The sequence below is a fragment of the Otolemur garnettii genome, unplaced genomic scaffold (assembly GCF_000181295.1).
Source record: "Otolemur garnettii isolate 467f Iridium unplaced genomic scaffold, OtoGar3 scaffold00028, whole genome shotgun sequence".
Classification (NCBI taxonomy): Eukaryota; Metazoa; Chordata; class Mammalia; order Primates; family Galagidae; genus Otolemur; species Otolemur garnettii.
Window position 1 is genome coordinate 19,236,691 of NW_003852423.1, and position 14,871 is coordinate 19,251,561.

The following is a 14,871-nucleotide window of genomic DNA, read 5'->3' on the forward strand; positions in this document are numbered from 1 at the left end:
TTTCTTTATAGTCCACTTAATTACCTGGCCCAGATTGCTTAAATTTAAAACCAAGACTTATGTTTATCCTCATCAAAGAGTTCATGTATGCCTCAAGAATATATGTCATTTCCATTTGCTCTAACTTGCTGTCTAATTGCTGAGTGTTTATGTACTGATGCTGATACCAAGACCCCAAGAAGGTTTCAAGAGGAAGAGAGTAAAGTGAAAATAATTCTAAAATACATTTTCTCTTCTCTGAGTCTTCATATATATTTAAAGGTCCTGAGAACATACAAATTAAATAATTGGGCATTAATAAACCTGTGCTCCAATAAAAAACAATTGGGTACTGTAGATATTAAAGTATGAGGGGCAAAAATTGATGGGTCAGTCTAGTGGCGTGCCTTTCACGAATCTGTAAAGATAAAGTCAAAAATGTGTAGGGAGCAAAGCAAACTATTAGGTCCTTTCAGAAATATCATCTCTCATAGGCTTTTTGGCATTTATAACTTAGACTGTCCTGTCATAAAACATCAATACATTTTCATACAATCAACATTTTCAGAGCATTTGTCCTTGGAGTGAATTCTGGGCAACTAGTACTCTCAATTGGATCCTGGACCAGAAAAAGGAAAACTGCAAGATTTGTATAAGATGTGTAGGGTAGTTAAATATTCGATCAGTGTTCGTTTTGTGGATTCCAGGATAATTGTAGTACAGTTAGGAAAAATGCTAACCTTGGGTGAAGCTGAGGGAAAGGTGTCTGAGAAATTTCAGCACAATTTTTGCAACATTTTTGGAGGTCCAGATTTTTTCTAAACAGACTCCCCCATCCCCCAGAACAAGAGTAGATGCAGGAGACAAAGCTGGAGAGAAAGGTTAAGGGTAAAATTCAGAGAACCTTCTGCTCCAGTTTGAGGAGTACATCCTTTACATTTTGTATTGCAAAGCATGGCCAGTCATGGAAAGCTTCGAAACCGGTGAAAGATCCCAGTAACTCTGCACTGCCGGGAGGCACCCTGGAAGCAGAGAGGAGCTGATGGGAGGACAGGAGGCCCCTGAAAGAAAGGAGTCTTGTGGAGGTCGAAACGGGGCTTCGTTGGCCCCATTCAATGTGGTGGCAGGAGATGTAGAGGGCTTTCGGGGCCAGCTTCTCTCCTGCCTGCTGCCCAGGTTTACCTGCTGGTGGGGCAGAAGCCTTGCGCCGCCGCCCATGGGCGGGGCAGCTGAGGCTCGCGGGCTGGCTGGAGGGTTGGAGGGAACGTTGATACCCTTCATCTCCCCTGCCAGGTGAAGCATCCTTCTTCCTGTAGCTGGAGCAGCGTGGGAAGAAGGCCCAGCGGAAGCCCAGCCAACTTCAGCTCCGCCCTGCCCAGCACCCCAGGTACTGGGAATTTATGGAGCTTAGCCCACAAATGGTCCCAGGCCTTATCAAGGCCGCTGATTTACACACTGGATTAAGGGAGTCCTTCTTTTTCTGTAAATGTCCCTAGAGGAGGAGGATCTGTTTTGTGTAAGGCTTCTCAAAGCATTCAGCACTTTTGCTGGGATGCAGTCTTATTTGTTGTATACAGGTGTCTGTGTCACTCACATGCCATCAGATCCATGCCATGCACGGTCCTGGATACAACTGAAAGGGGATTTGGGCCCCACTGATTTAACACCTGTAGAAAGTTTGTTGCTTTCCAGAACACCCGAGTGCCCGTGTTCTCAATGTCAAGTTTCCTTGGAGTGGGTAGATCTGAACAGGACTGGAGAAGAATCCACGAGCACGTTCGTAGAAAATTGGCATGCGTGCAAATGAAGTATAGAAATAAAGACAACACTCCATCCTATTTAAGGAAAACAAGCAAAACGATATTTAAAAACCAAACCCTCAAACTTCTCACCTTGCAGCTATAAGCGTTTAGCACAGAGCCCTGCATACAATCGTCCTTCTGTGACATTAGCTCCTCTCTCTAGCTAAGGGGAGACTGTATAATCCAACATTTGTGGAGGAAATTTCTACAGTGTGTTAAGATGCTATTATGAATAGATAAAGAGAATATTATTTAAATTTCCTTTTCTAAAATTTTTGTTCCTTTTTTCATATGATAGTAGATAAATGGCAGGCAAAAAGCGCGAAGTCCAGTTACAGGTAAGTCTGACATAGTAACAATTCCTTATCTGGAGCACCTGGTGCTTGAGGACCTTTCATAGTGCTTTCCTTTTTGCAGACAGTCATCAATAATCAAAGTCTGTGGGATGAGATGTTGCAGAATAAAGGTTTAACAGGTACAGGGCTCCTCCGTTATTTGGGCCTCAGGATTTGGCCTAGGGCACCTCATGAGACTCTGTGCCTCTAGAGTGCCACCCCGGCTTAGATACAGCTCCGGCCACCCTTTTGGCTTAGCCCCAGCTCCGAGATAGGCTGCTGTTCCAGATTGACTGACTCTGCTCTCTCACCCACTGTCACCTTCTAGTGATTGATGTTTACCAGGGTTGGTGTGGACCCTGCAAAGCAATACAAGCTTTATTCAGAAAACTGAGAAACGAACTAAACGAAGAAGAAATACTGCACTTTGTTGTTGTAAGGATTTCATTTTCATTTTACCATTGTTTTCTTGTTTGACTGTTTAAATAACCTCTAATATGTTAAGTAGTGCCATGTCACAACAGCCTGTTAATTCTTCAAAATAGTTAATGTTAACTTGGCGGTTTTGCTATATATTAAGTCCTACCAATCTGAGAATGAATAGGATTTCTATCTAGTTCTTATACTAGAAGCATCATGATTATGAATACTAGAAAGATACACAAATGGATACCTGTTTATTGACCTGCTCTTTTCACCTGACCACTTGTTCAGTGTGTGTTCCTTCGAATAAGAGCTGTAGATCTGCTTACTGGATATCACTGAGTAGTACCCTGGCATTTGCCCAGTTACCAAATTTTCCAGTGCTAGCTATCTCCTCTCATATATTTGCGTCCCAGATGTGACAAGGGATTAAAATGTTGTAACCAAACTTAACTGACTTAGTTGCATTATTTAATTTATCCACACCAAATTATACACTAATTATAATTTTATTATCTAACATGGTAGCCACCATGAAGCATAGCTAGTCCAACTGAGGAACTGAATTTTTAATTTTAATTAATTTAAATTTAAATTTAAAAACTGGTATCCAATTCAGCTATTGTAAAACCTTTTAAAGTGTGGATCAGCTTGGGTATGTGAATCTATTTTTTGACTGTAAAGGTTACTAAATCTGAGTAAGAATCTATTATTTACAATTAACATTTAGTATACAAACTAAGATACACTGTAATGTAAAATACATGTTAGCTTTTTAAAGATTTATGGGAAATCTTGGGAAAGCTAATAGGAAAATAATGTAAAATATCCCACTAATAACTTTTACATTGATTATATGTTGAAATGATAATATTTTGGATATCTTAGGTTGAGTAAATATGTATTATTACATTATTTTTACCTGTTTCATTTTAGTTTTTTAATGTGGGTACCAGAGAACTGTAAAGTATGGGAGTGGCTCACATTGTCTATTTCTGTTGCACCTAACATGCAAAAGCAGATAACCAGTTTATGTATTTCACTCCTTATTTCTAAAACACATAGTCCCCAATGCAGACATCTAGCCGCAACCCATTGTGTGTTCTCTTGGGTCCAAGGCTTGCATAACCCCTCTGCACCAGACCTTAGAATGATTTGTTATTGACTTTAACTTGTGTTTGACTATCCATCTCCTTCTGCAGACACTTTTTTAAATAGGGTTTCTTCTTAGTTCCAGGCTATGAATAAGTAGTCTAGAGCCTAGAAACTCACCTCTTAATGTCTTTCTGTTCAAGGAAATAAGGGGCTATCCTTGTATCTCAAGTCAAAGGATTGACATTGGCAGATATAAGGATTTGTAGTTTTTTTTCTTTAATTTTAAAATAATTTGCAATATATAGATACTGTTTTTAGAACAGTTGTAAGTTCACAGCAAAACTGAACAGGAAGTACAGAGAATTCCCATATATCCCCTAGGCCCACACACTGACAAAATCCTGCGTCACTCTAGTCATTTGTGACAATGGTGACGAGGGATGAAACTATATTGACACATTGTTTATTAAAATCCATAGTTTATTAGGGTTCCCTCTTGGTGTTGTATTTTTATGGCTTTTAACAAACGTATTCACTATTATGGAATCATACAGAATAGTTTCACTGCCCTAAAATTGCTCCATCTTCCACCTGCTCATCACTTCCTTCCCCATACTTCGAGGCTCTCTGTAGTTTCGGTTTTTTCAGATTGTTGTATAGTCAGAATAATACAGCACGTAACCTTTTTAAATTGGATTCTCTCACTTAGTAGCATGCACTTGTTTCTTCTGAATGTGTCTTGGCTTATTTATACATTCACTTAAAGAATATCTTGACTTTCTCTACGTTTTGGCAATTAGGAATAAAGCTGCTATAAAAATCCATCCTCACATTTTTGTATGGACATAAGATTTCAGTTCACCTGGGTAAATTCCAAGGGGGCAATTGCTAAATCATATGATGGAACTGTTTTGTCTTGAAGAAACGGCCACACTGTCTTCCAGAGAGGCTGTGACATTTTGCATTCCCACCAACAATGAATGACAGTGGCTGTTGTGCCACATCCCGGCCAGGATTTGATATTGTCAGGGTTCTGGATTTTGGCCCTTCTGACAGATGCGTAGTGATATCTCACTGTTTCAGTTAACATTTTCCTGATGACATCTGATGGGATGTCGCGCTCCTTTTTCATACGCTTATTTGCCATTTCTACATCTTCCTCAGTGAAGTGTCTATTAAGGTTTTCAGTCCATTTTTAAATTGAGTTGTTTTCTTTTTATTGAGTTTTAAGCATTCTTATATGTTATAGATAAAAGTCCTTTAGCAGGTATTTCTTTTGCAAATATTTTCTCCTAGTCTATGGCTATTTTCTCATTGGTCTGTAGGGTTTTTTTTGTTTGTTTGTTTATTTGTTCTTGTTTTTGTTTTTTTGTTTTTTGGGGTTTTTTTGAGACAGAATCTTACTCTGTAATCCTGGGTGGAGTGCCATGGTATCACAGCTCACAGTAACCTCAAACTCCTGGGTTCCAGCAATCCTCTTGCCTCAGCCTCCCAAGTAGCTGGGACTCTAGGTGTCCACCACAAAACCTGGATGGTTTTCCTATTTTTAGTAGAGATGGGGTCTCACTTTTGCTCAGGCTGGTCTTCAACTCCAAAGCTCAAGCAACCCACCTCCCTCCGACTCCCAAAGTGCTAGGATTACAGGTATAGGCCACCATGCCTGCCCTGGTGTCACAGTTCTCTAAAAGATAAGATTTTGTAACAACTTGCTTCATACACTCTGGAGACTCTGGACCACCTGAAACAAAGTAGAAAGTGATTCTAGATTTGCTTTTTGGCAGGGAGGAAAAACCAAGTTCAGAGAGCAGAAAATAGGTCCTAGAGGGTACCACCACGTGCAGTTGACAAGGCCTGGCATAAAAACTTAAACACAGTATCAGAAGTGTCCAACAGCTGGAAGATGGATCACAGAGGCTCCAGGATCAGAAAATTCCTGTGAATCCTGGCAGTTGGCATGTGGGAAATTTGTCCCGGAAGTGCAGGAGTGCAAGTTCACACAGGCTAAGAGTTGTGGGAAACTTGGGTATTTAATAGGAAATTGGAGCCCATGGGGAAAGAATAAGAAGGCATGCCTCTCTCACTTGTGAGGCTCCCTGGTAGGAAACTTGGGCACAGGAAAGTGCAGTAAGACGCCCTCAAGCAAGCAGGAAGAGGGCTTGATGCTGTGCTCCCAGGACAGTTAATAAGCAAGCTACTAAATCCCTCCTGTTTATTGGATCTGAGTAGGTGTGTATATCAGTTGTGCTCAGTGGTGGAGGCCAAGAAGTATACGTGGAAGGAGAATAAATGGCACGATTGGTTGGGATCCATTTCAGCATGGCTCAGAGCAGCCCAGAGGAAGTAGGGATGCTGTGTGAGGACACAGTGCTTCCTTCCAACCCCACAGTCTCAGGCTGTCCACCCAGCAGTACCCCACCTAGACAGAAGTCCTCAACCTGCTCCATAGAAGCCCAGTCCGTTAATGTACCTATTGCACTGGGAAGTAGTAGTGGAGCCTTTCCAAAATATGTCCTATTCATAATGGCATGAATTGAATTTCACAACAAAAACATGTGTGCAGTGTCCTTGGATGTTTTCTGTTCTCTTATGTCTGCGCTCATTCAATGACAGCATATTCATGTGGACAGATGCTATTTTTATGAAATAAACAGCCCATAAAAGACAGAAGAAGATAATTAAGTCTCCAGACCTCCCTGTGAACAGCCCTCTGCTGGACATTTTGGGTTTTGCTGCTAAACCAAGGAAAGAGACTTAAATCCAAATATTAAAATGTTATGAGGTTAGTTAACTATTAAAACTACCCTAAATATTTTCTACCTTTTAAAAAGACTAATATTAAACACACACACATATATATGCGCACATACAAACACACCTGTATGTACACACCCATAAAGTTCAGTGGTTGTATTCCATTATAAAAGAGAGCACCTAATGTATAGGTGTTTATAATCGGTTTAGGACAAATTGAAATTTATGAATTTTTTAAATAATTTCAGACATAAAGATTGAAGAATTCCTCAAATTCCTTCCAGAAGCATTTAGGAAGCTTCTTTCAACATAAGATCCTTTGACACTGGGGAGGGATGAGATACAAATGTGGATCTGAAACACTCCCCATCTAGGCACACAGCTCCCCTTCTAACAGAGTAGGTGTGATAGGCCCACATGTGCCTAGAGCAGTGTATGGGGAGGAGACACAGGTGACCAGGGAGAAGGGTGTTGTGTGGAACAAGAGATGGTAGACAGCAAGAGGGGGTAAGACAGACTTGATGGGGGAAGGACACTTGAGCTGGGTTAGCAAGGGCAGAACCAGACACTGAGAACAGAAAAGATGGACAGGTGAGTTTGGCTGCAGGCTTGGTTCCCTAAAGGAGAACAGGGAGGTTGGGTTGAGGCCAAATCATGCAGGGCTAGAATTACCAGTATACAATCTGATCCTTAAAACCACTATAAACATAGCCAGAAAATGTTTTAGTAAACCTGAAAATTGTATGTATCTCTGCATCATTTGAACTAAGTGTTTCAGATGACTTGGCTATAGTTTCCTCTGTTATTTTATGAAATACACACATACACATATATATATATTTTTTTTTTTTTCAGGCAGAAGCTGACAACATTGTGTCTTTGCAGCCATTTAGAGATAAATGTGAACCTGTTTTCCTCTTTAGTCTTGTAAGTATAATATTTATTGTCTCAATTTTGTTATCAGATTCCAACTTACAGTGAAAGAACAAATGGAACGTTTAAATTACCTTGGAACTCTTAGCTGATGATAGCAAATGCATGTTGTTTGCCTTATCTTTCCTCATTTATTAATAGATTTTACAATTTGACCCCCAGGAGTTGATAATGGATTGAGGAGATGGGATTGTCACATACTGAGTTGATTAGGGCAAAGAAAAGCAAGATGGTGTTTACCTTACTAAGGAAATCATCAGAGATTTGTATGACAAATTATTTATAGGAGTGAAAAATTTGGAATTTCTTAAATACCTAACAGGAGAGAAGTAGTTATAAATAGCCGTGTATACCTATTCAAGGAAGTATCTGTCTGATCACTGTTCTGTAATACACATTTACTCTTATCTCTGTATTTAGAGATACAGAGATACAAATTCATGGAGAGAAGACAGAAAATATATTCATCAAAATAATATAATACTTTTGTATGTATGGGAAAAAGGATGAATAATTTACATTTTCTCCTATAAGCTTTTCTATAGTCAAGTATTTTAAGTTGCACACTAACTTTATGGACATTCTGTGTTTTCCAAATATTCTGTGATGATCACACAACTTTAATAATGAGAAACGCCTAAGGGCAGTTTTCTAAAAGCATAATACTCAATTAAGTGCTAAGTTGCGGAACACAGAGTATAGCTGCTACAGAGTTAGGGAACTGGGGTAGTACAGAAAGAAAGCCTTCCCAGAGGAGATAATGGACTATTCTAGTGTGGGATACTTATTTTCTGATATTAGAAGTCATTATTATATGCCACTTCTTGCATACAGCTTTTTGCTTCTATTAAATAACACTTTTGCAACCATTTCAAAGAATTTCATTACTAAGTTAACCAAATGAAAAAATGCATTGCAGATCTTGTGGTAATTTAGGTATGCAGAATTTGATGTTTTAGATTAGGGGTGAGCCAAATTTTTTTTTCTTTGTTTTGGTAAAGGGCCAGGTCATAAATATGTTCAGGATTACCAAAATGTAGTCTTTGGATTGGATCATAATTTCCTGACCCCTAGACTAGATGTCACTGAATACATTAGGGAACCAGGATGAGTAACTGCACAGAGGTGGACTGGGCTTGGAGGAGATTAGCAGCAGGTAGGACCACGGGGCAGAGGAGGAAAGATGGGCAGGTCAATCAATCACCATGTGGCATCTGGAGCCCTGGGAGAGCTGTCATCCTGCCATCTGACCAGTTGGCCCATGCCCACTCCCCTAAAATGGACCATCCAGTCCATGTTCTCTAATCCCTGCAGTCAGTATCCAAAGTATAAGTCCATTCTTCCCAGGCATGTTTTGTCCCTCCTCCTAACACTCATTCTTTTCCTGACCTTCTCCAGTTCTCTCCCATCTCTGGAATTGACATAGGCAGTTACGTAGTAAACTTCCTAAGATTTTTGACCATGTCTCTGAGCCTTACTTCCTTGACTTATCTTAATTCTGCCTTCTTCCTTGGGACATTTTCTCTGCAGCCCCTAAGTGATGACTATTTTTTCAGATTGTGCTTCTCCAGGCCAGGAGCAGAACTGGTATTTCCTTTACTTCCTCTTACTTCTTCAATAATCTTTCCACTGCTTTTAAGAGTTCTGTTTTATTTGGGTAAATTTCATCCTACCCCACCTCACTCCTGTTATTTACTGACCTTCAAGTCAGTTCTGTTGATGACTGAAGACTTTGTTTGGCAAGTGGCTCAAATTGTCTTCCTGGGGACTTCGGTATTTACATCGGCAACTTTCTTGATATCCTGGCTTTTGAATTCTTGACCTTGTACTGCCAATGAATTTTTCTTCCAATAAACTTCATCCAATCACTCCTGAAGTCATACTTCAGACTTTATTATCACTCATTGCTCCAGGTCCACAATCATTAATTCAGGAATGTCATTCACTGATCCTAACGCTCCCAGCAAGCCTATTGCTTGTTTATTCAGATATCACATGGTAGCTTTTGGTATTGGTCACCTTGTGGGTGACAACAGACTCATCCCAGTGATTTTCAGCCAGAAAGGCTTTTTCAAGGGCTATTAGAAAGCCCACAGACTTGCTAAAAGATACTTTTGAGTGTGAAATGGTAATTAGAGTTTTGGATTTCATTTAAACCTTTTTCAAATGGATCTTTCCCATTAGCTTTTAGATATAATTAAATCTACTCAATTAAAAAATAATACATCTTTTTGACACCATACCTCCTCCACCTACCACCCATTTCTCCTCTTCACTACATAGTTAATTTACTGAGAAGAGTTTCCATATTTAATTCTGGAAGAATTTCATTTCTTCCCAGCCCATTAACTGCACAGCCCATTCGATATTACTGTTTTTTTCCACCAAAATTGCTATTGCTAATGTATCCAACTATCAGCCTATTGCTGGATATAATGGAAATTTTTAGGTGTTAAACATTTGTACCTTGAATGTGTAACCCTGCCCTCCTTTTTAGAACATTTGCCTTGTGTGAATTGGTTTTCCTTTCTCCTTCATGTGTGTTAGTTCCCTCTGTCTTTTTTGCAGGCCCCCCCTTCTTTATTCAGCCATTAACATGGTTTTATTGTGCTCTGTTCTCTTCTTTGAAAACTTCCTCCACACACATTTTCATTTGTCACCATCTGTTTATCAGTAACTCAAACTTCCACTTTCTGCTATATCCTATACTTTGAGTTCCAGACTTGTGCTTCCTACTGCCACCTTGGTATCTCCTCAGAGGCATCTCACAACAATCTGGTTCAACAGCAGACTCTCCACCCCACACCTCACAGTCCTAGAATCTCCTCATGTAATGCATAACATCATGATTCGTGATTTACCCAGTTTTCAAGTGGAGCAAAAGCATCATCTTAGCAACTTCTTTGCATATCACACACACTTCAAACCACAGCTTGGGCCTGACAATTTTATTGCCACAGCCTCTCTCACACCATGCTTCCTTCCATCTTTTCCATCTCCCCTATCACTGCCACAGACTGAATGGCCATCCTTTCTCATCTTCACCTCTAGACTAGCTCATAACTACATGCAACCACCTTCTCTTGATCCACCTCCAACCTCTTCACCACACAGTAGGTGAAATGATTTTTACAAACAACATTTAGAATTCTGGTTCCAGCCTCCACTTAAACATTCCATAGATTTAAGACTGCACTTGGGACAGAGGCTGTACCCTTCCAAGGTCAACAGGCTTCCCCTGATGTAAGCTTCTCATACTGGCTCCCCCTCACTTTCCTAGATGACCTCCTCACTTGCCAAATTCCCTTCCAGCCACAGACATTGCATGTGCTGTGCCTTAGGCCTCGAATGCTCTTCCTTCTCCTTTTGGTCTAGTTGCCTCTTAATCATCTTCATATTTCAAACCAAGAATCGCTTCCTGTTTTTGAGATGTCCATTTCATGATCTCCTTGACCAGGACACATTCTTGTAGGTGCTCTGAGTGCTTTACATCTGTCTTGGTGGTACCTGTCAAGGGTGGCTTTTTCACATGTTGTGTGAGTGTGTGTCTGTTATTTAAATAGGCCAGGTACCAGGTCTATTATACATTTATGCCTGATAAGTCACTAACATGTATATCAGATGTTTGGTAAACACATGTTGGAAGATGAACAAAAGGGGCATGTGTCATAAATAGTTAGGTAGCTCTATGCAGAGTCTTTCCCATTTAAAGCAGGGATGCTCCAGGAGAGATTGGATTGTTAGTGCTCCTGTAGGGCCATGACTTGCTGGGAGGGGCTTCGAAGACACTACCATGCCTTTGGCTATGAGAAGAAAGACAGATTGGAGGTAGAACTCAAAGAATTAGGTTTACCAAATCAAGACAAACTTTCATATCTGTAATCACTTCCTTTAAAATAACAAATACAATAGCTAAAAGGGGATCATTGGAGGTGAAGAGCTGGGAGGGGTGACTTAATCCAGTTCAAATGTTGATTCTTGACTCATTCTAGACAATGAAGGTTTCTTTTATGTTTCCTTTTCCCTTACAGAATGGCAAAATTATTGCAAAGATTCAGGGTGCAAATGCACCACTTATTAGTAAAAAAGTTACTAGCTTGATCAATGACGAGAAGAAAATTGCAGCAGGTGAAATGGTTCGCCCTCAGGTAATTCTTTGAATTAACAACTATTTTAATTTTTTAAAGTACATTGTCTTTTTTGATTTGCTTTCCTACAGAATTTCCTAGTTTTATAACTATCCAGCTGTCTAGATGATGCAACCTTTCTGGAAAGCATTTTGACAACACAAATCAAAGGCACATGCAGATCTTTTGATTCAGCGATTATATCCTCCACTAATTTGCCCTCAGCATTTGAAATTTACCTTAAGGCATCAGTAAATGGATTTCACAAAATGTATATAATTTGTGTCATCAATTACATAATCCATACAGCCACATATATGTACATATATATATTATGTTTTTGAGACAAAGTCTCACTCTGTTCCCTGGGTAGAGTGCCGTGGCATCATAGTTCACAGCAACCTCAAACTCTTGGGCTCCAGCAATCTTCTTGCTTCAGCCTCCCAAGTAGATGGGATTATAGATGCCCACCACAACACCTGGCTAATTTTTAGTAGAGATGGGGTCTCACTCTCATTCAGTCTGGTCTTTAACTTCTAAGCTCAAGCAATCTATTCATCTTGGCCCCCCCGAGTGAGGAATACAGGTATGAGCCTGTAATACTCAGACACAGCCTTATATGGATTATTTAGTGTGTTCTACCTCTATTGACATGGAATGAAGGCCAGGATAGATTAATGAATTAAAATGAATACACTGCTCTAGGATACATACGTAAAATGTGCCTGTGTGAAACGTACTACCTGGGTAATGTTATCATTGCCTACGTAATAAGAAATAAAATATTTTAAAATTAAGAAGCAATGCCTAAAGCATAAAGCAGTGGTATGGACATAATAGAAGAAAGTAAGCTAAATAGGAAAGTGATCAGAAATGTAGACAGAAAGAACTGGAGTTGTTTTTAAAAGAAACACAAAATAAAAACCAAAACAAACAAAAGCAACAAAGGAGAATAGCCAGGAAATAATGTAAATTAGAAATAATGAGAATATAGAGGCTCAGGCTAGTAAAAAGTGTTTACTAAAAGAGAAGATTTTGATTCAAATCAGGAAAAGAGAAGAAATTTAATCACTAAATTTAGGAATATTGGCCTATATGTAGAGAAAAATATATGTTATTTCCTCATCTTAAATATAAATACATTCAGATGAATTAAAGAGCTGAATATTATGAAAGAAATTGTAGAAATATTAGAAGAAAATATTGGCAAACATTTCCAGATATATTATCGTATGTTGCAGAAGGGCTTCGAAGTATAACACAACCCAGAGAAATTAAAATCAGAAAGAAAACATTGGTAGATTCAATTCTTTAATGATTCAAAACTTTCAAGTACACCTTAAAATGTAAAAGAAAAGCAGAGAACTGGGAAAAATGATTGCACTATAGGTGTCTTGCACCCAAATCTATAATGTGTGTATAGTATTTTATGAACATTAAGAAAATAATGAACATTTTGATAGAAAAGTGACAAATGATGGGAAATTTACATTCACAATGGAAATTTTCTTCTCATGCAAGAAATTTCCTTTCCAAGTTTTCTTGTTTTTATGGAATTCTGTCCTCCCTTCCTCTCTCTCTCTTTCCTCTTCTTACCCCCCTTCTTTTTGAATATTGTAATAGCTAACCTTATTGAGGTCTTGCTCTTGTTGGCTGTGATTTTCCTCAATATGCTTACAGTGATCTTATAAGATATTTGCCAATGACAAAGACAAGATATTTGCCAATGACTTAAAAACCTTTCAGTCCTTTCTCCAGGAACAAGCCACTCACCAAATTTGAGTGATGCCCAAACAGATTCTCCTAGCTGCCATATTGTATCCAGCTTTTCTTTTTTTTAATGTGCACTCTGTTGTTGTTCTCATGACCATTGGTGTTCTTGCAGAATGACATCTTATTTCAACTAATGACAGTGGAGATGGAAAAAATGTATTACTATCTGAAGTTTATTTTATATGATTCTTTTTGCTGGACACTTCTGTTCTTCAGTTTTCTTATCTAATGCCTCTTCTAGCAGAGCCCTGTTCACTAGTGATATTATACAAGCCACAGTATGAGTCACGTGCATATATAATGTAAAATTTTCTAGCAATTACATTAAAAATATCAAAAAAGAAGTAAAATGATTTTTAAAAATATATTTTGTTTACTTCAATGTATTCAAAATATTCCCATTTAAAGACTATAAACCCATTCAATATAAACCTATTAACAAATTATTTATTCTTTTTTTTATGCTGCATAAATACTGAAATTTGCTGTTTATTTACACTTATAGCATCTCTTAGTTTGACCTAACCTCAGTTCAAGTGCTCAGGTAGCCTTGTGTGGTGTGTGGCTGTGCTCCTGACCAGCACAGGTCTAGCAAATATAGTCAGGCTATGATAATAGGAGCAATTGATTCAGTTTTACAGATCCCCAAGCTTTTTTTTTGGAACTTTATTGCACTGAAGAATCTGAAATTATGCATTCTCTTGCCTGCAAAATGTACACTATCGATATGTATGTATGTTATGTGTAAAAATGAAACCTTTCAGATAGTTCATGTAATCACAGAAGTACTTACCCAGGTGTCCTCAAACTATGGCCCACCGAGGACATTGATCTGGCATGCCAGGTGTTTTTGCCACCACTGCCTGTCCTGCTTAGCAGCCGACTCATCCCAGGGCCCGCAGTCCAGCCCTCCAACAGTTTGAGGGACAGTGAACTGGCCCCCTGTTTAAAAAGTTTGAGGGACAGTGAACTGGCCCCCTGTTTAAAAAGTTTGAGGACCCCTGACTCACTGCTTCCCTAGAAACTAATAACTTTTGTCCTTCCTAGTATCTTACTCTTTAATAGAATAATAGCTTTTGGTTTGAGAAAGAATTTTTTTTACAAGCTAAGGATGTATCCTCTATTCCAAATTTACTAAGAGAAATGGTCAAGAATGAAGGTTAAATATTCTTAAAGGCCCTTTTTATCTTTGACCTGATAACCTGTGTTCACTGATTTCTTATTTGTTAAGTTTTGCTTTGTTCTTATTTTCTCTCTCAAGCACTTCTTAAATTTTAAGTTTTTGGTAACATTTCCATATTGCACACATGCCTTATTCTTGCCCCGCCATTTGCACTACTGCTTATCGTACTTCAATGGAAATCTCGGGAAAGTTGTGTTAGATAAATCCAAATACCTTTCCACTTTACTATCTATCCTTTAAGTTATAAATATTTACTAGAAATAAAATTTCCCCCAACTCATCCACTGTCAGATTACAATATAACTGTGTCCTACTTGCATTTCTTTTTCATAGTATCATGAAATTCTGTTAGTAGATACGGAGTCAGCAGATGCTGGAGAAGGACTTTCTGAAGGTGCTCGTAAGTAAATTTCCTTTGAAATAATGGCAAGAGGTTTCTGTAGTGGGTGTTCATTACAGCACCACGTCTT

At 38.8% G+C, this 14,871-nt stretch overlaps 1 protein-coding gene across 1 annotated transcript in view; it reads left to right on the forward strand.

The window, feature by feature from the left end:
* The first annotated feature begins 2,086 nt into the window (after positions 1-2,086).
* The window catches only part of NME8 (NME/NM23 family member 8), a 41,768-nt gene continuing 28,983 nt past the window's right edge, over positions 2,087-14,871 (forward strand). The window contains exons 1-6 of the mRNA XM_023512427.1: positions 2,087-2,123; positions 2,203-2,256; positions 2,445-2,551; positions 7,241-7,312; positions 11,350-11,466; positions 14,735-14,801. Coding sequence (XP_023368195.1) covers positions 2,087-2,123; positions 2,203-2,256; positions 2,445-2,551; positions 7,241-7,312; positions 11,350-11,466; positions 14,735-14,801 — 454 coding nt within the window. The remainder of the gene's footprint in view (positions 2,124-2,202; positions 2,257-2,444; positions 2,552-7,240; positions 7,313-11,349; positions 11,467-14,734; positions 14,802-14,871) is intronic.